A 20588-nucleotide genomic window follows, 5' to 3' on the forward strand; every position below is an offset into this window, starting at 1 on the left:
TCCTTTTTACAACTACTACTACTACTACTACTACTACTACTACTACTACTACTACTACTACTACTAATAATAATAATAATAATAATAATAATAATAATAATAATAATAATAATAATGATATTATAATAATTGTGAAGTTTGTTCTTTCAGGCTTTTCATTTGAACAACCTTCCTGTGGAACAACCACGGTTCCTGAGTAAATCCTTCGTTGGATTCATAGTTTTCAATGTTTTCATATACATGCTGTTTGGTGCTCGGTTCTTCCTTACTGATATCATCAATAACCAGAAGCAAGCAGTAAGTATTTACTTTCTCACACATGCACCCAACCACACACACACACACACACAAACCTGTATACACACACACACACACATATATTTATAACTTGACTTACTTCAACAACTACAGAGTCTGCAGAAAATCTTTGTGCCTAAATTCCTGAACCATGAAACCATATTGCAGAAGAAGCTACAGGCTCTCTCTCTTTCTCTCTCTCTCTCTCTCTCTCTCTCTCTCTCTCTCTCTCTCTCTCTCTCTATATATATATATATATATATATATATATATATATATACACTCTTTTACTTGTTTCAGTCATTTGACTGCGGCCATGCTGGAGCACCGCCTCTAGTCAAGCAAATCGATCCTAGTATCCTAGGACTTATTCTTTGTAAGCCTAGTACTTATTCTATCGGTCTCTTTTGCCGAACCACTAATGTTACAGGGACGTAAACTCACCAGCATCAGTTGTCAAGTGGTGTTGGTGGGGACAAACACAGACGCACATACATATACATATATATACACACACACACACACACACGATGGGATTCTTTCAGTTTCCGCCTACCAAATCCACTCACAAGGCTTTGGTCAGCCCGAGGCTATAGTAGAAGACACTTGCCCAAGGTGCCACACAGTGGGACTGAACTCGAAACCATGTGGTTGGTAAGCAAGCTACTTACCACACAACCACTCCTGCGCCTAGCTACTTACCACACAGCCACTCATATATATATATATCTATATATATATATATATATATATATATATATATATATATATATATATATATATATAGGTGCATGGCCTAATGGTTAGGGTGTTGCACCCATGATCGTGAGATCATGATTTCTATTCCCAGAACAGACAGTGCATTGTGTTCTTGAACAAAACACTTCATTTCATGTTGTTCTGCAATCATTTTGACATCTGTTGCATGTCACACTTGTGCACTTGTATAGACAGTTTTGATTTGCTGGTGGGAGCAAGTGAGCCTATGTGAACACAAAACATTTTATCACAAATAAATCTGTATGGTTGTTCAGAAAGAAATTACAGAACTAGCACCCATTGTTTAATGACAGGAAAGTCCATAAGAAATTTAATGTAACATATCACTCTTAGTTTCTCATTGGGAGTAAGCAACAGAGTAATTTGAAGAAGAATTGACTGTTATTTCTTGAAGAAGAATTGACTGTTATTTCTTGAAGAAGAATTGACTGCTATTTCTTGAAGAAGAATTGACGAAATCGTGATGGCACCTGTGCTCAGCGTCGCCTTTCTGTCACTTGTGCCCGTGGCATGTGTAAGGACTTTCGAGCGAGATCGTTGCCAGTGCCCCTGGACTGGCTCTTGTGCGGGTGGCACGTAAAGTACACCATTTTGAGCGTGGCCATTGCCAGTATCGCCTGACTGGCTTTCGTGCCGGTGGCACATAAAAGCACCCACTACACTCTCGGAGTGGTTGGCGTTAGGAAAGGCATCCGGCTGTAGAAACTCTGCCAAATCAGATTGGAGCCTGGTGTAGCCATCTGGTTTCACCAGTCCTCAGTCAAATCGTCCAACCCATGCTAGCATGGAAAGCGGACGTTAAACGATGATGATGAACTTCCATACAGGGTTTTCTCATTGGTTCATAAACAAACTTAAATGAAAGGAAAGTGGGGAGGTGATATAGTCATTCATTCCTTAAGAACATTGTTTCCTTAAAGGGCTGCTTTCAAGTCAGATTTAAAAGATCAAGGGTCAATTTATCAACACTTTATATCAACATTCTACATCTCTCTCTCTCTCTCTCACTTTTTTTCATTATGAATGTTAAGGTTTGATATGAAACATTTGCCATTTTCAACGTTTTTAATTAATTAATCTTAACAGGACATGATTAACAAGATCTTTGATGCGTTTTTTGCATTCCTCATGTTCTTGGTGGTCGTCTTCTTCCTCATCTATGGTGTTGAGGTATACTTCAAGGTAAGTGACATAGCTTCATACTCCAATTTAAAAAAAATTTTTTTATATCCTTAACATGTTTCAGTCGTTAGACTGTGGCCATGCTGGGGCAGTGCCTGGAAGAAATTTTAGTTGAAAGAATCGACCCAGTGTTTTTTAGACTAGTACTTATTTTATTTGTCTCTTTTGCAGAATCAGTTAAGTTACAGATATGTAAATACACCAACACCAATTGTCAAGTGATGGTGGCAGTGGGGACATACAAAGAAACACACACACATACACACATGCATGCACGCGCACACAGCAGGCTTCTTTCAATTTCCATCTACCAAATCCACTCACAAGGCATTGGTTGGCTCAAGGCTATAGCAGAAGATGCTTGCCCAAGGTGTCAAACAATGGGACTGAACCCGGAACCATGTGGTTGGGAAGCAAACTTCTTACCACACAGTCACACTTCTCTAACTTTTGCTTTTTTCTTTCCTTTGCTACTATTTCTGTTTTAGCTTTGTCGCTGTGAAATATTGGCTCATATCTATGGATTTGGATTTGGTTTTTACCAAATGTCTGCTGCCATAGAAACCATAGCAAGCAACACAACAGAAACACATTAACATGTTATGTCTCATTGACCCTGTTACCATGCTAACTATGATGGAGACTATTTACAAGTCAAAATAGCAGCCAGATTTTTCTTAAATCATACATTATCGTCTTTTAAATGATGATTGTTGGGACTATATTGGATAATTTAAAATTAAGATATTTGGATATCTGAACATAATAGGTAGGCTGGTCATTACTGGACTGGTTTTGATAACAGGCCTGCTTAATTATGGCTGACCTTGAGCTAAACAGCATATCTATCTCTCTCTCTCTTTATATATATATATATATATAGCAAGGCTTGAATCAGATTCTTCACTCCTTTCAGCAATTGAACTGCTTTGCAGTCCTTTCCTGTTAACTAATTCATGTCCTCACAACTTCACCAGTATCTTCAGATTCCATATTTACTATGTTAGATATGCCACAAAGTCTTCAAGGTTGTCTTATGGCTAAATGGATTGTTGAGATTCACTACCATCATTAACTTATCAAATTAGCTCTGATTTTCTCATTAAACCAAATACTTCAACAATCAAGGATGACTTGTTTCCATGGTTTTGCTAATTGTTTTAGATGTCCGTGTCATCATGACCAGACATGGACACTCTGTCAGCCCTTCTGCACTTGACCTAATGTCACATCTACAATGTGACAGCTCGAGAGATAGAGAGACAACTGCACTAGTGCTGGACCAGTACTTTATTTACTGACCCCAAAAGGATGAAAGGCAATGATGATCTTGGTAGGATTTGAACTCAATGTCTGATAGTAGATGTAAATTGTGTGGAAGTCTAAGAGAGAGACTGTTTCTGTTTGTGGGTGGTGGATTTTTCATCCTTTCTCGATCAACCAATTGAGTACTGGCCCTGCGCTACTGTAGCTGTCTCACCCTGAATGTGCTTTTGGGTCAAAATGTAATAAGGACTGAGAGGATGTCTGTCTCCTCATGGGCTCCTAAAACAATTAGTAAAATCATGGAACCTAGTCATCCTTGATTACAAATGATAACTGTAATATTTCTTTTAATAAGAATAGAATTCAATAACACAGCCAACAAAGCACCCATGTATATATATATAGCTCTTTTTATTTTTATTCTCTATTATCTCTTTATTGTTAATATCAAATTCTACAATAAGTATTTTTTTTTTTCAGGTGAGAGGAGCATTTGCTCAATCTGAGAGTAATGTTAACCAGCGCCAACTCCATATGTCAAGACTGGGATTGGTTATTCAGGCCCTTTTACAACTCATAACAGCTTTGTTCCTTTTGTCCGATGTCCTTAAGGAATTCTGGAGAGATAAGTAAGCATTTGTTTCCATTTAACTCTATTTCAAGAAATCATTTATTCAATGTTTAACACTGACTTGCATGAAAGATGGAGCATAAGGCAGCAGAGAGGGAACAGCTGGGTAGCAAAGGCCTCAACTGATGACATAGACTTGTAAAACAAAAATATAATGAATGCCTGTGTAGAGTAGGGGCAGGGCAAGCAGTATGTACTGCAAGGAGAGGTACTGATATGAAAAAGAAGATGCAACAAGAAGTAATGAAGTCAGTTGTCAGATATTAGGGCCCCTTAGGTGAATGACATGGGATTCACTGGAGTAATAGCTTACTGTGTAGCAGACCTGTCCAACCAATGCTAAGGAATTTAAATTGAGAGGTGAGATGATGATGAAGATGATGATGGCAGTGGTGGTTGTGGAGGAAGAGAAAATGTTAACACCCACGCTGTATGTGGTAGAATCATTCATTTCTTTGACTCAGGAGTTTCTATAACATTTAAAGAAATAGTTCTTCTCTGTTGGCCATTGCAGGTAACGTTCTTATTTCATTGGATTTTGGCAAGTAATCTCTAGGGATTCTAATAATCTTAATAACAAATCTTATATTTTCTATTTCATCCATGTCTATTCCTCAATCTATCCTAAAATAATTTTGTTACTATCTACTCTCGTTCTCATTTACAACCTAATTACTTCTTCCATATTCTCCCCCAGTTTCTCCCCCCCCTCTTCTGACACTATTTCTCTTGTTGTTCTTTATTTCTCCTCCTCAGTTTTTTAATCAGCTCTCTCTTTCTTTCTCTAATCTTAACTTCTGGTCTCTCTTTTTCACTTTCTCTTTTCCCCTTTTAGACTTACCAACCCCACCTCACCACCAACAATTTAAAATTTACTTTGATATATGGAACAGTTTTTAAGCAGGTGCACACACACACACAACCAACTCATGGAAATTTCTGGAATGGAATGGAATCTCCCAGAATGCCATAGAATTTTGCTTTCTTGTTTTTTTAAAAGTACTTCACATCTATGTAATGGGATTATTTGGTTTATCTTTATTGGATGTGTATGTATTTATACATATATTTGCGTGTGTGTATATATATTCACTTGTATGTGCACATATACATTTGTGTGTTTGTATGTGTGTATACATTCGTGTGTGTGTGTGTGTGTGCATGTATTCGTGAGTGTATGTAAGACTCGTGCACCCACATGTATGACAGGCTTCTTTCAGTTTCTATCTACCAAATCCTCTCACAAGCATTTGGCCAGCCCAAGACAATAGTAGAAGACATTTGCTTAAGGTGTCATGCAGTGAGACTGAATTTGGAACCATGTGGTTGGGAAGCAAACTTCTTACCACACAGCTGCATACCCCCCCCCCCCCCCCACACACACACACACAGAGGGTGACAGGTATTTTTCAGTTTCTTATTTCTTTACTGCCCCCAAGGGGCCACACACAGAGGGGACAAACAAGGACAGACAAACAGATTGAGTTAATTATATCGACCCCAGTGCGTAACTGGTACTTAATTTATCGATCCCGAAAGGATGAAAGGCAAAGTCGACCTTGGTGGAATTTGAACTCAGAACATAAATAGTGGCAGACGAAATACCACTAAGCATTTCGCCCGGCGTGCTAACGTTTCTGCCAGCTCGCCGCCTTTTTCAGTTTCTGTCTATCAGATCTACTCACAAGGCTTTTAGTCACCCTATAGTAGGACACTTGCCCTGTGAGTCATGCAGTGGGACTAAACAAAAAAACCTTGTTGCAAAGCAAGCTTCTATCATATTTTTACTCTCTTCACCCACCCACCCTTATCTTTGTCCACTTCAATGAACAGATATTTCAAATAGATGAAATGATCAGATGCTCATAAACCCCAAATCACAAATATTCATGAGTTGACCCCATTTCATTCATATAGTAAACATTGTATGTTTGTCTTCTATAAATATAGTTTTATTATTAATTATTGAATTATAACGGGTATTGATGTATTCAGATGTTTATCTTAGGAATTTAATCTGTCACAATATAACTACTGTATAACATTATATAACCAGTTGCATAACAGGAGTGTTCATATCCTCATCGCTTTGATAGTACGAACTACTTTCTAATGTCCTAAACTACTTTCCCCCACATGAAATTTTCATACCTTCAACTCCTCTTTTACTTGTTTCAGTCATTGGCATGTGGCCATATGGGGCACCATCTTGAAGGCTTTTAGTCTGTAAATCAATCCCAGTACTTATTTTTAAAGTTCAGTACTTATTCTATTGGTCTTTTTTGCTGAACTGCTCAGTTATGGGGACACAAACAAAGTAACACCAGTTGTGAAGCAGTAGTGGGGACAGACAATGACAAACTCACACGTGTATATGTGTGTGTGTGTGTGTGTGTGTGTGTGTATATATATATATATATATATATATACGAGGGTGAGTCAAAATGTAATGCCATTTTGTTTAGAACAGGTATAATTACCAACACAGGAACATGTATCATACATCAAAATGAAGCTGGTCCTCTGTGGATCACATCCTTACTTCTCAACATAGTCACTGTTTCCTTCAATAGCAATGTTCCACCTTCGAATGAGAGCAATGTGTTCCTTGCCCCGTAAAATTCTAACAGGGCTTTCCTGTCTTCATGTCCTTAATTGCCTTATCTATTATGCTGCTATCAACTCTGATGGCTGGTCCCTCAATTGGTTCAATATCTGGTAAACTGTCCTTCCCCCATTCATTTTCCATGCTTAGTAACCTTTCATAGTGGCACTTCCATGCATCTTTCTTCTCTGAGTCACTAAGTACAAGCACACCATTATCCATTCGCACACATTTCTCACCTACCACATCTCTATTTCCTCTGATACACTGCTTTATAACCATGAACACCTCATGCCTCTGATCCTCATGTTATAGGACATTTGCATATCTCTTACCTTCAGCTACTCCTTTTGCTATGTATACCTGACATCTAGCTGCCCTTTTGGTTACCTGATATAATTCTCTGCTTCCACTTTTTTCTAGTCTTTCCACGCCTGTCTTTTTGCCTTTATACCACCATGTCACCCTTGGTCTAGCTGGAACTCTGCACCTACCACAGGTTTCGTCCATAGCCCTCAGTAGATTGTCCTGTAAGAACTCCCAGTTGTCCTCTGAAGCTATATGTCCTCAACTCTTCCTCTCTTTCATCAGCAAATCCGTAAATTTTTGTCTGTTTGCTGGGTCTTTGAGATTCCATAATCGTCTTTTCCAGATTGAGTCTTTCTAGCTCTAATTCTGAAGTCACTGACTAGTAACCTATGTTGGGCTGACACTCTTCACCTGGGAAAGACTTTGCATTTTTAAGCACTCATCTACCTCTTTGTCTGGTGAGGAGGTAGTCAATCTGGCTTATGTGCTTAACAGACTGATAAGTGATTAAGTGGTTGGCTGGTTTTTTTAAGTTAGTGTTGCAGATCATGAGATCATTTGCACACACACACACACATATATATATAGAAATATATATATATATATGGATAATAATAATAATAAATGGAGCAAAACGCATATAAATAAAAGTTCCTTTAATTCCTACACATGTTTCAAAATAAATGAGAGCTCTTTCACAAAGAAGTAAGAGCTGCTGGGATTCCTCATATATTTCTCTTCAGGGAGTTCATAATAAAACATATAATAGCAAAACAAAAACGAAATGATGAGGTAACTTACGAGCAGAGATGTTACATGGTCAGTGACCGTTAGGTTTTCTCTACCTGTAAAACGGGTGTGATATCTTGTTTTTTAGTGTAATTTTGCTACCTCTGGTAACTATTAACATATTTACATTATCAAAGGTTTTAATAACTGAGATAATATTAATATATACATAAACTAATATATATATATATATATAGAAACATTATTGTTCCTATATCTCTCAACGAGAGATATTCAGTAGCGGCCCTTTAAAGTAAAGGTTATTTGCTAACCTAATGTGGTAGTCCTGGTTGGGATGAATGCTACTGTTGTTTAACCCCAGGAAACATCGTCTCCAGCTGGCTATACAACACAAAATCTGTTTCCTTATATTTTTGAACAGAAGGAGTTTAGCACCCCCACTCAGCACAAAGCAGTATCTGTGAACTGCACAGTTCCAGGGTTATTTCCCTTCGTCGACCATTCATCCCAACCGGGACTGCCACATTGGGTTGGCAAATAACCTTTACTTTAAAGTATTGCTACTGAATGTTTCTATTTATTAGATCAGTAACTGTGTCACTTAGAAAATTATATATATATTTTCGAATGAGGATTTAGCAGTGGCATCTCAGCCTCAACCAAATCCACTCACAAGGCTTTGGTTGGCCAAAGGATATGTAGAAGACATTTGGTCAAGGTGCCACCTCAGTGGGACTGAACCTGAAACCATGTGGTTTGGAAGCAAACTTCTTACCACACACCTAATACGTGCATATATGATGGACTTCTTTCATTTTTTTTTTTTTTCTACCAAATCCACTCACAAGGCTTTGGTTGGCCCTGGACTATGTAGACATTTACCCAAGGTACCATGCATTGGGACTAAACTCGGAACCAAACTTCTTACCACACAGCCATGGCAATATATAAGATGTTTTAATGTTTACATCTGCATGAAGATTCAATAAATTTGATCAAGTGACTTCTTTCTAGATGTAAATATTATTCTGGTTATACAAGTAAAAAATTTAATATAAAAAAAAAAAATTCTGTGATAATTAAGATTGCTGTTAATTGAACTGTAACTTTGTGTAATCTTTCTCCTCTTAATTTCTCCCTCTTAATTATGTCAGTGTAATCTCAATGAACATTATTATTATTTTTTTTTTTGTTTCCCTTACCCATATATCTCTTAGTTTCACTGATGTTGGAACAGGTCTAACAAGGTAAAGCTGATTCTGAACAGAGACTTCTAGCTGTCTTAATATAAACCAGCTTAGGCGAGGATAATAGTGTATCTAGTGAAAGTATTGCTGTTGCAGTTGTTATAAGACTGTGGCTACTACTGTTATTTTCTCTTCTACTGTTGAAAGTTTAATGTCCGTCTACTTCTAAAGCTTTGCTTGCAAGTGCGATATGAAAGAGAAAGAGAGAAAAGAAAAGGGAAGAAAGCAGAAATATAGCAGCAGATAAATGATGGGAGAGAAAAAGGGAGAAACATCAAAAGAGAAATAACACAAAACAGAAAAGCAGACGAGATAATATATAAAAGGAAAAGATGAAAAAAAGTGAAAGAAAAAGATAAAAGAAAAACAAGGCAAAAAGATAATTAAAAAATACATAGAAAGAAATAAAAACATGCAGAAAAGACTGATGTGGAAGAATGATTAACCAACAAATGTTTTTCCTTATCTTTTATCGTTTTTTTAATATTTCTCTCTTCTGAATAAGTCCAAGGTCGGTTGGTAATTAAAGTCATATTTGATTGGCATCCCAGAGCAACATTATTAAGTTTGATGTTGTTGTTGTTGCAGTTATTATTGTTTTGATGTTTATACTTATTTATTTATTTTTCAAACAGACTTCCTGTTCTTAGCCAAAATGTTTTTGATATTGGATTTCGAATCATCGAGTTTGGAGTTTCCCTTTGGTTTCCGTGTGTTCTCTGGAACTGTTGTAGGTAATTATATCTTATAAATATCATACATACATGTGATATTATACAATCACACATGACAGGAGGATATATATATATATAGATATATAGATAGAGAGAAAGAGAGAGAGAGAGTCAAGACTATTGAAAAGGTTGCAAGACGCAACGAAAATTTTAGGAAAATAAAAAATAAGTGGAAATTTTACCGGTGAGTGTGTTAAATTTTAAGGCACAATAAGAAAATGACTCTCCCCAGACAAAACACACGAAATCACAAAAAATCTTGCAAACCAAATCCAAAAACGAAATGTGTGTGTGTGTAGTATGGTGTCTTGTGTGTACAAATAGATGTTTGACTGCTACTATTAAGTTAAAAGATCCACTATGTACATCATCATCATCCAGTCTGCTGGTTAAACAGTCTACCATACTTAGTTGTATTACGACTAATGAAATTTCATGTCTGATAAGTTCACTGTCATTAATTCACTGCAGGAAAAGTTCACCATAAAGAATGGTCACTGTTAGGAAAGTTTTTAACTATTAATGGTGAGATACTATGGATATATTTTTTTGGTAAACTTTCCTTGCAGTGAAATTTCCTCGTGGTGAATTTCCTTAATGGTGAATTGCACTGATTGCAAACAAAATATGAGTATCCTACAAACATTGTATACACAGTGTCAAGACAAGGAATACAAAATATACACACACACATATATAATATAGGTGTGGCTGTGTGGTAAGACACTTGCTTCCCAACCACATGGTTCTGGGTTCAGTCACACTGCACAGCACCTTAGGCAAGTGTCTTCTACTATAGCTTCAGGCCGACCAAAGCCTTGTGAGTGGATTTTGGTAGATGGAAACTATTTATATGATTTTTTTTTCATTTCATATTTATTTCATTCATTGTTTGCAATGTTCTCTCTCTCTCTTTCTCAAACACACACACTGCTTAATTGAAATCTCTATGTTGCTGTGAGAGGAAGGTACAACTTGACAAACTGCTTCTCCCTGTATTGTTGGACTGTTGTGATGTTTGTTTAAAAAAGAGAGATTATGACTGTGATAGAATAATGAAAGCAATATTTACTAACCAAGTGAGCACTATTATACAAAGAAATAATTAGATGTAAAATTTTAAAATTATTAGAAATGGGAATCACTTAAGGGGTTAAAAAATTTCTTCATTCTTCAACAACTAGCAAACCCTGAACAAAGCTAAAAGAGACCTGCAACAGTGTGCTGCCTTTTGCATCCAGGCAGGGGCTGATCGACAGCATAAAGACATCCTACACTGCATTCAAAGAAAGGTCGACCGAATGATAGATCTGCAGTCATTCACAAATGTAGTCCAGCCTCTGACTCGTGGACATGTTGTCCCCTACTCTCTCTTTCTTTCTCTCCTCTTAACGTTGACCTCTTCTCCCTTGAGCTGTCTAGTCCCATGCTACCACCACCAATCCACTCCTGACTTATTTCTCTTCTCTCACCCCACCCATACTGTGATCCTCACCAGCAGACTTTCTGTTAGTATATATAATGATGATGTATGTAATCCATTTTTTCTGTAAAATGAATATTGAAAATACAAAATTCTAATGTTTCTCTTCAATATCTTCAATACATTTTATGGATATTTCCAAAGATAATGATTCCTTGAAAGTCATTGGTAGCTTTCATTGAGTTCTTGAGTCAACATTAGGGACTTTGTGAAGGAGTAGCTACTTTGTTTTGTTTTTACATTGATTTGGTTTGGAGAAAGGGCTGTGTTTCCCCACCCTACCTCTTCCAAGATATTCAGGGCACCTCAGAACCTGCAGAAAGTGTGGAAAGATAAATGCAATTAATGTTCCTTATTGAACAATTGTAAGTTGACGGTTGCTGAAAGACACACGAGATGGAATTACTGAGGGATTGATGGTCTGCAGGAATAGTGATGGGTGAGGTGAGGATCACAGTATGGGTGGGGTGAGAGAAGAGAAATAAGTCAGGAGTGGATTGGTGGTGGTAGCATGGGACTAGACAGCTCAAGGGAGAAGAGGTCAACGTTAAGAGGAGAGAAAGAAAGAGAGAGTAGGGGACAACATGTCCACGAGTCAGAGGCTGGACTACATTTGTGAATGACTGCAGATCTATCATTCGGTCGACCTTTCTTTGAATGCAGTGTAGGATGTCTTTATGCTGTCGATCAGCCCCTGCCTGGATGCAAAAGGCAGCACACTGTTGCAGGTCTCTTTTAGCTTTGTTCAGGGTTTGCTAGTTGTTGAAGAATGAAGAAATTTTTTAACCCCTTAAGTGATAAGAAACTCAAGAGAGCTGAACAGTAGGTCTTCAGAGAAGAACAACCCCACCAAACAAGTGTTTCAGCCCTCATTATACTCTAAGAGAGCCAGGCTGCATCTAGGTCATGATTCCTGGGTGCCATTCTGCTGACATTTTTTAGCCTTTACTCTAGTCATTCCTGTATTGAGCTACCAGTAGGGGGTAGTATCTACTTAAGACAAGTGGATGCCCTCTTCATAGATTGGTGCAGTAACAGGATATGTACTGCTGATGTCACCGATCTTAGGTAGATTTGTTTGGAATTAAGTTGTACCCCTCTGCCACCCTCTTGAAAGACTACTTTAGATTATTTGGTTTGGAATTTTGAGTTTGTCATTTTTATTTACTGAGAAAAAAACCCATTTTGTATTTGTTCACAAACAGTTTTATGCATGTTAGTTTTGCTGGGGATATGTTATGTAGCCTTAGTAACGGTTTTTTTTTATGCACGCAAATACTTAGTATGTGATGTGTATATATATGGAGGAGAGGGACTGGGTGTCAGCCTACCAGCCAATCATATGTGATATGAGCAGTTTCTTTCCTGTTACCATTCCAAATCCTATAACTGTCCACAACTAATCAACATAGCATAGTCTGGTTTTTCCCCAACATAGTAAAGACTGGCTTCTCCACTTTAGAGTCAGAAAAAAAAGAGATAACCTCAAAAGATGGAGACGGCATAGCTGTATGGTTACAAAGTTGGCTTCCCCATATGATTTTGGGTTCAATCTCATTGTGGGCAAATATAATCATTTAATGTCCACTTTTTTTACGCTTGCAATTATTGGTGCAAGGTATCTTGGTCATTTGTCATCTCACCTGAAAGGTTCAGCTTCCTGAGATCATTCTTCAGTACTTCATCGCATGTCTTCCTGGGTCTCCCACTTTCACGTGTTCCATCCGCTTTGAGAGATCAGCACTTCTATATGGAGCTGTTGGCATCCATCATGAAAATAAATTTTATACGTGTGTGTGCATGTTTTTGTTTTGACTGGTTTAACAACCAGTAGTGGAGGCGCAATGGCCCAGTGGTTAGGGCAGCGGACCCGCAGTCGTAGGATCGCGGTTTCGATTCCCAGACCGGGCATTGTGAGTGTTTATTGAGCGGAAACACCTAAAGCTCCACGAGGCTCCAGCAGGGGATGGTGGCGAACCCTGCTGTATTCTTTCACCACAACCTTGTCTCACTCTTACTTCCTGTTTCTGTTGTACCTGTATTTCAAAGGGCCAGCCTTGTCACACTCTGTGTCACGCTGAATATCCCCGAGAACTACGTTAAGGGTACATGTGTCTGTGGAGTGCTCAGCCACTTGCACGTTAATTTCACGTGCAGGCTGTTCCGTTGATCGGATCAACTGGAACCCTCGTTGTCGTAACCGACAGAGTGCCAACCACCAACAACCAGTGTTGATGTGTTTCTCCATTACTTAGTCGTTCAACATATACAAACAAAACAACATTAGTGCTTATATCAGTTTGATACTTGATAGGATTGGTGAAAATTTTCGAAGGTGGTGCTCCAGCACGGCCACAATTGAATGACTGGACCATACATGCATGAATTCATGCTGAAACAATTAGAAAACCTATAAAACTATCCCCCCAAAAGGGGTAGAAATGTCAATGAGAATACAGCTCTTTACTGGAAGTAGTCAGAGTGGTGTCAGAGGGGAAGGTACTTGACATTTTAGTATCTTTTACTAGTTTCATTCATTGGACTGCAGCCATGCTGGGGCACCACCTTGAAGGGTTTAGTCAAATTTACCCCAGTACTTTTTCATTTTTTTTTTTCTAAAAATCTGACACTTATTCTGTTGGTCTCTTTTACCAAATCCCTAAGTTACTGGGATACAAACAAACAAACACCAGTTGTCAAGCAGTTGGGAAACACACAGTGGGCTTCCGCTCAGTTTCTGTTTACCAAATTCACTCACACGGTATTAATTAGTCTGGGGCTATAGAAAACACTTGCCCAAGGTGCTATGTAGTGGGATTGAACTCAAAACCATGTGGCCGCAAAGTGAGCTTTTAACCACACAGCCATGCCCGTACCTATTCAACAAATATTTAAAGCAATCCTGTGTAAGAGCTTTCTGGGATGACTTGGGTTGGATTATGAAGGATTTTAATAAATAAACTCACCTCATTAATGGTGATTATGTGATATAGTTATTATTGCTTTTAAATTGGGTCTGCACAGTAATAAATACTGGAGATAATCAGCTTTAATAGTATTTGGTTTCTCACATTCTGATGAACCTTAAAACCTTGTTAATATTGTGTTGTTTTAATCCTGTAAAATATAGATCATCCCCTCTCGCACCACTCCATCTATGTATCTGTCCGTCTGTCAGTCTTAATAAAAACCTAACCCAAAACAAATGCAAACACTCACACACAAACGTGTGATATCTCAAGCATGCCCATCACTGGTGAGAAGAAAAATGACAAACAAAATACCATAGTTTTAAAGCTGAAACCTATTAAATGATTTTTAAATCTTAATCTTCTTTATCAGATTTAAAAACACAAACATATGTAAGCTGAAACAGACATTTTCTACTCCTCGTGAACACTCATGCATTCCTTAACACAACGAAAACAGAATATGTAATATAGAAGCCTACCTCAGAGTAGAGGCAGTGGGAAGGGTGAAATCTGTGGAAGATTACAAATATATAACAACAGTTTTGTTTACATTAACATTAATGTAAACCCTGCCCCTTCTCCTCTCCCATTCATTTCTACAATTTATTAATATGATTTTTTTTTCTTTTTGTGTCTCTCCACCCATTATCGTTTCTGTTCACTCAAGTTCAGGAGTGTCAGGTCTGATTTAACAGTTACTTTTTAGGTCAACCATCATTTACTTCAGTTCAAAGAGGTCTTCCACTGTTGTCATCAACGTTAAGTATGAACTAAGCTAACAAAGGAGTTTCAATGCAGTTGCTTGATTTGGTTGTAATAGCAGCCAAATCTCCATCAGATGATCACACCTTACTGTCTTTATAAAAAAAAAAAACATATCATTTGGTAATGTGCATTCAAACATGGATGTATATATTCTAAAAAACATGCATGTTTATATGCACATATACACTTACTTGCATTATACACATGAAGTACATACAACATTCTTGAATATATCAAGCAAATTAGAGCCTCTACATGGTTGCTCATTCTGCTAGAAATAACAGTTACATCACCTTTTTATCTTTTTACTCACAGGGTTGAAACAACATACATTCACATTATTTCACATCAACATAACCATTTCTTTTTGCATGTTTCTGCCATATACTTCATGGTCAGCCACTTTCTCCGCTTACTATCATCAGTCTTTCTTGGAAATTAAACTTCTATACTGGCTGCTGTACCCAATTCCTCCCTCATTAATCATTCTACAACTTACGGATTTGTTACCAATGTTTCAACAGACTTTGTAAGTTAGCTTCATATATTAATCACTTTTTATTTAATTCAGTCATCTGCAATAATTGTACTTCTGCTATTCACTGTCATACATAGTTTTTTTTTTTATATACGTGCCATATTAACTGGGAGTTTTTTGGGTTTTTTTTACACAAGCATAGCTATGTGGTTAAGAAATTTGCTTCTCAACCACATGGCTTTAGGTTCAGTCCTACTGCATGGCACTTTGAGTAAGTGTCTCCTATTATAACCTTCAGCTAACCAAAAGCTTTGTGAGTGGATTTGGTTGCTGGAAAACTAAAAGAAGCCCATTGTATATATATATATATGTATGTGTGTGTGTTTGACCCCTTGTCTTGACATTTATGATGCTTATAAAACAAATATCACCATTATACAAATGAGATCATTCATTTCCAACCATCTGTGAAAACGTGCGGTCAAAGGAAAATATTACCTTGCTTGGAAAAAGGTTTATGCAACTGGATGCCCTTCCTGTCATCAAAGAAGGGCATCCAGTTGTATAAAATCTGCCTCGGTGAATTTCATCTGACCCATGCAAGCATGGAAAGTGAACATTAAAACAATGACGATAACCAAGACATTGTTAAACATGTCAATTTCCTTTCTTAAGCTGTTCTCAAGAATTGTTAAACTTTAAATACAAGCACAGCTATACTTTACACCATTTAAAATTATAATATTGCAAAAATAAATTAAAATACCATGTATTTTACTCAAATCTCTCTCTCTCTTATTTTCTCGATATTTTTCTCTGACTCAATCAACTTTCACCACCATCACAATAATGACCAACATCGGTTATCTCTACACAGTCCTGAAGAATTATGGGTTTTAAATCCAAAAAAGATTTTCCTTTCATTTGACCGCGGTAAGAGTTTGAGAACCAGCTTAAACATTGCTACCAGACAACAGGAAGGCACAGAAGCCTCCAAAAACAATTCTGGTAAGTTTGAAAATTATATGTATCCCCCCCCCACACACACACACACTTAATTTTTGTGTTGGAGGAGGTAGAGTAACATCTTGTTATATTTCATTTTCATTTTTTCTATTGTTTTTAAAAGGACAATTCCTGAATGACAGCAATAATACAGAACTGATCTAAATGTGTTGCCTGAATTCTGCTAGCTTTCTGCCTTTACAAAGAACTAATTGTTAGTGTGTTTTAGTGACATTTTTCCTAGCTCATTTTTCCAGTCAGGCAGCACTGGCATCAGCCATGCTCGAATACTGCTTTTTTACATGCCACTGGCATCGGCCACCCTTGAATGGTACTTTTTATGTGCCAGTTAGGTGGCACGACTACAATTACACTTGGCTCAACAGGTCTTCTCAAGCACAGCATATTGCCTGACAATTGAAGGGTACATTCCCACTTGGCTTGCTGGGTCTTCTGAAGCACAGTATATCTCCAAAGGTCTCGGTCACTGTCATTGCCTCTGTGAGGCCCAACGTTCAATGGTTGTGCTTCACTACCTCATCCCAGGTCTTCCTGGATCTATCTCTTCCACAGGTTCCCTCCACTGTTAGGGTGTGACACTTCGTCACACAGCTGTCCTCATCCATACATAACACATGACCATACCAGTGCAGTCATCTCTCTTGTACACCACATCTGATGCTTCTTATGTCCAACTTTTCTCTGCAGGCACTTACACAGTTCTGTATGCACACTGACATTGCACATCTAGCGGAGGATACTAGCTTCGTTCCTTTCAAGCCTACACAGGTCCTCAGCACTCACAGCCCATGTTTCACTGCCGTGTAGCAAGGCTGTTCACACACAGGCATCATACAGTCTATTTTTCAATAAGTAAGAGGCCCTTTGTTACCAGCAGAGGTAGGAGCTCTCTGAACTTTGCCCAGCCTATTCTTATTCTAGCAGCTACACTCTCAGAGCATCCACTTGTTCACCTAGGTAACGGAAGCTATCAACTGCTTCTAGTTTTTTTTCCTTGGCATGTGATAGAATCTATTTTCTATACATCTTTGATGTTAATTGCCCCTGTGCATCTGCCACACACTAAATCTATCCTCCCAGTTAACCTTCTTTTGATATTGCTGCACCTCTTATGTGTCCATAGCTTACACCAGGTACATATTTCTACCTACACTTTTTCTACAGATTGAGCAGGGCCATCTACTTGAAGGGATTTGTGATTTGTCTGCCTTTCTACTTATACTAAGACTTCGGTTTTTGCTAGATTTTTTTTTTATGATATATTTGCAGCAGTTGATGATCAGAACCTCTTGTGTTGGATATGTTATGACCCAGAGAATGTCAGCTGTGGACCTCTCATTCAAGCCTGCAAATGTAAAGGGGACATGTCTGCTGTGCACCATGACTGTCTACGACAATGGTTAGTTGAGGTAAGTCAACTAGACATATTGAAAAACACATGTGCACAAATACATGTGTGTGTGTAATATATATATATATATATATACACTACACACACGTGTGTGTATATGTATATATACACATGCACATACATACTCCTCCATGTGAACACAATATTGTTTCCATATCTGCTTTCTCATGCATGCATGGATCAGACAGAATTAGTTGAGGCAGATTTTCTACAGTTGGATGCACTTCCTGCTGTCAACCCTCAACTGTTTCCAAGAAAGGTAATATTCCTCATAGACAGACATATTTTCCATGGAAGACTGAAAACAAACAGTGTTTGCTTCCAAACATCGTGTGATATCAAGACGAGAGTGGAGGACATGCGATTGTTCTGGATATGATAAAAATCTAGTGTCTGTTCTGATCAGTTTAATATGTGGTGCAGTCCCTATTTGTGACCATTGATATTAAATTTATTCTTTGCCACAAGTTGATCTGGTATTGCAGCACTTTCAGGATGCAGTGGTGCTCCTGCATGGCTATAGCTCATTTACTGAAACATGTAAAAGAATAAAATACACACAAAAGAAAATTAATATAAGTTGATTAAGACCTCATTACATTTTGAATTTATCCACCATTTTACTCACAAGCTCTAAGTAAGTTGCACAAGAAAATAGGGACAGAGAGGATTGAGAAGGTTAAGCGAAAGATTTGTGAGAGTGACAGATGGTTAGAGATGATAGAAGTGAATGGTGAACATGTGTGAAGGCATGAATCTTAATTTGGGGGTAAAAGTGAAGGAAAATAGGAGTGGGCCTGGGCAGAAGAGGAAATAATGATAGCAGATATGAGGGGGTGTTCAGTGGAAAATAGAAAAAGCTGTAAGGGATGATATTGAGAATGCAGGATGGCTTGCAAAAGGAAGTGGTTGCAAGGAGAGTGACATTTGGCTGAACAAAAGAGAGATGAAGTGTGTGTGCTACTGCTCTCACATAATTACAGTATCAGCAGAATGAAGTGCTATAGTTAGAGGAGTAATGGAAGATTCTTCCAAACAATATGTTTTTAGGAACTCGTTTTTTGTTAAGTTAGACATAATATGTTTGTTTCTTTTACTTCTCAGAGTGAATCAACAGCAGCAAATGCCACTTGCAGAGTTTGTTTGGAAAAGGTGAGCTTTTTTTTTTTCTTTCCTTCTTGCATTGAAAACCTTTCTATCAAATAGCCAAAATGATAAAGTAAAATGAAATGGATGTAACTGAATGGTTAACTTCAATTTGCAACTGTAGTTGCAGGTTCAATCCTACTCAGAAAAATATGTTATAACCTTGGGTCAGCAAGCCTTGCAAATTAAATTTGGCAGATAGAAACTATACTGGCGAGCTGGCAGAAATGTTAGCACACTGGGCAAAATGCTCAGCGGTATTTCATCTGCCGGTACGTTCTAAGTTCAAATTCTGCCGAGGTCGACTTTGCCTTTCATCCTTTCGGGGTCAATAAATTAAGTACCAGTTACACACTAGGGTCGATGTAATCGACTTAATCCCTTTGTCTGCCCCCTCTATGTTTAGCCCCTTGTGGACAATAAAGAAATAAGAAACTATACTGAATCCTATAATAAATGCGTTTCTTTGTTAACATTTTCCCCTATAACTTAATGGTTTGACAAAGTATTCAATAAAATAAGAACTAGATATATCTTAGAGAACCAAAACTGTCTGAACAAAAGACGAATCCAAATTCTATTGACAGACTTTATTGTTTAGGAGGAGGGAAGAGATATGAGTATGAGAAAATCATTTTGTGAAAGAAAGGAAGATGTGTGTGAGAGAGAAAAGACAATGTATGTGTGAAACAGATAAGTCTGAAAAGATTGTGGAAGAAAGGAAAAAAAGAGATAAGGGTGAGAGAAAAGAATTCTATCTGTAAGAAAGGAAAAAAACAAGAACAATTTAAAAAGACATGGAAGGTTTTTATTTATGAAAATAAAATTTCATCGTTAAAAGAAAAATTAATGAAATAATACTATTTATTTTGCAGTATTCTCTTCAAGAAAGCCATTATTGGTTGCCAAAAGGTACAAAAATCAAACATTGGATTCAAGTGTCCTTTGTTTTGACTGCAATGGTGGCTTGTCCATTTGGAACATACGCAATCTCTCGCAGGATTCTGCCAACTTACGTTCAAGCATTAGTTATTGGATTCACAGCTATATTTGAAATAATTAGCATGAAGTAAGTAATCTATATTCTTTTACTGGTTTTACTAACTGGGTTATAGACAGAGTTACCATGGTATACAGAAAACAAACACTTGACTGTTATATATAAATTACAATATTCATTAGAATGTAAGTTATCAACATGTAGGACACCAAGACTGACTAAGTACCATAACATTGAGTTTACCGTAAGCTAAAACAACCATGAAGTGTCATATTGGTAGTAGCTGCAGGTATATAGCTATCAAATCCAAAGTACCCATGCTGGTGGTTTATAATAGGCACCCAGCACACTTAAGTGGTTGGTGTTAGAACATCCAGCCATAGAAACCATGCCACAACAGACAGTTGCAGTCTGGACAGCTCCCAGCTGGCCAACTTCATGTCAAACCATCCAGCCCATGCCAGCATGAAAAACAGACATTAAACAATGATGGTGATGAATCCTCA

The 20588-nt window shown here is 37.6% G+C and overlaps 2 protein-coding genes across 6 annotated transcripts in view; one reads left to right on the forward strand and one right to left on the reverse strand.

Moving 5' to 3' along the window:
- Positions 1-20588, reverse strand: part of LOC106869879 (N-glycosylase/DNA lyase) — a 93272-nt gene that overhangs the window by 45294 nt on the left and 27390 nt on the right. The window lies entirely within an intron of this gene.
- LOC106874178 (uncharacterized) overlaps positions 1-20588 on the forward strand; it is a 57453-nt gene that overhangs the window by 32713 nt on the left and 4152 nt on the right. For all 3 annotated transcript variants that reach the window (XM_052975779.2, XM_089339875.1, XM_014921833.3), the window contains exons 6-13: positions 151-297; positions 2164-2259; positions 4006-4154; positions 9703-9801; positions 16377-16507; positions 17795-17934; positions 19041-19088; positions 19958-20151. In XM_052975779.2, the coding sequence (XP_052831739.1) occupies positions 151-297; positions 2164-2259; positions 4006-4154; positions 9703-9801; positions 16377-16507; positions 17795-17934; positions 19041-19088; positions 19958-20151 (1004 nt within the window). The remainder of the gene's footprint in view (positions 1-150; positions 298-2163; positions 2260-4005; positions 4155-9702; positions 9802-16376; positions 16508-17794; positions 17935-19040; positions 19089-19957; positions 20152-20588) is intronic.

The sequence above is a fragment of the Octopus bimaculoides genome, chromosome 22 (assembly GCF_046866305.1).
Source record: "Octopus bimaculoides isolate indiv1 chromosome 22, ASM4686630v1, whole genome shotgun sequence".
In the NCBI taxonomy this organism is placed as follows: Eukaryota; Metazoa; Mollusca; class Cephalopoda; order Octopoda; family Octopodidae; genus Octopus; species Octopus bimaculoides.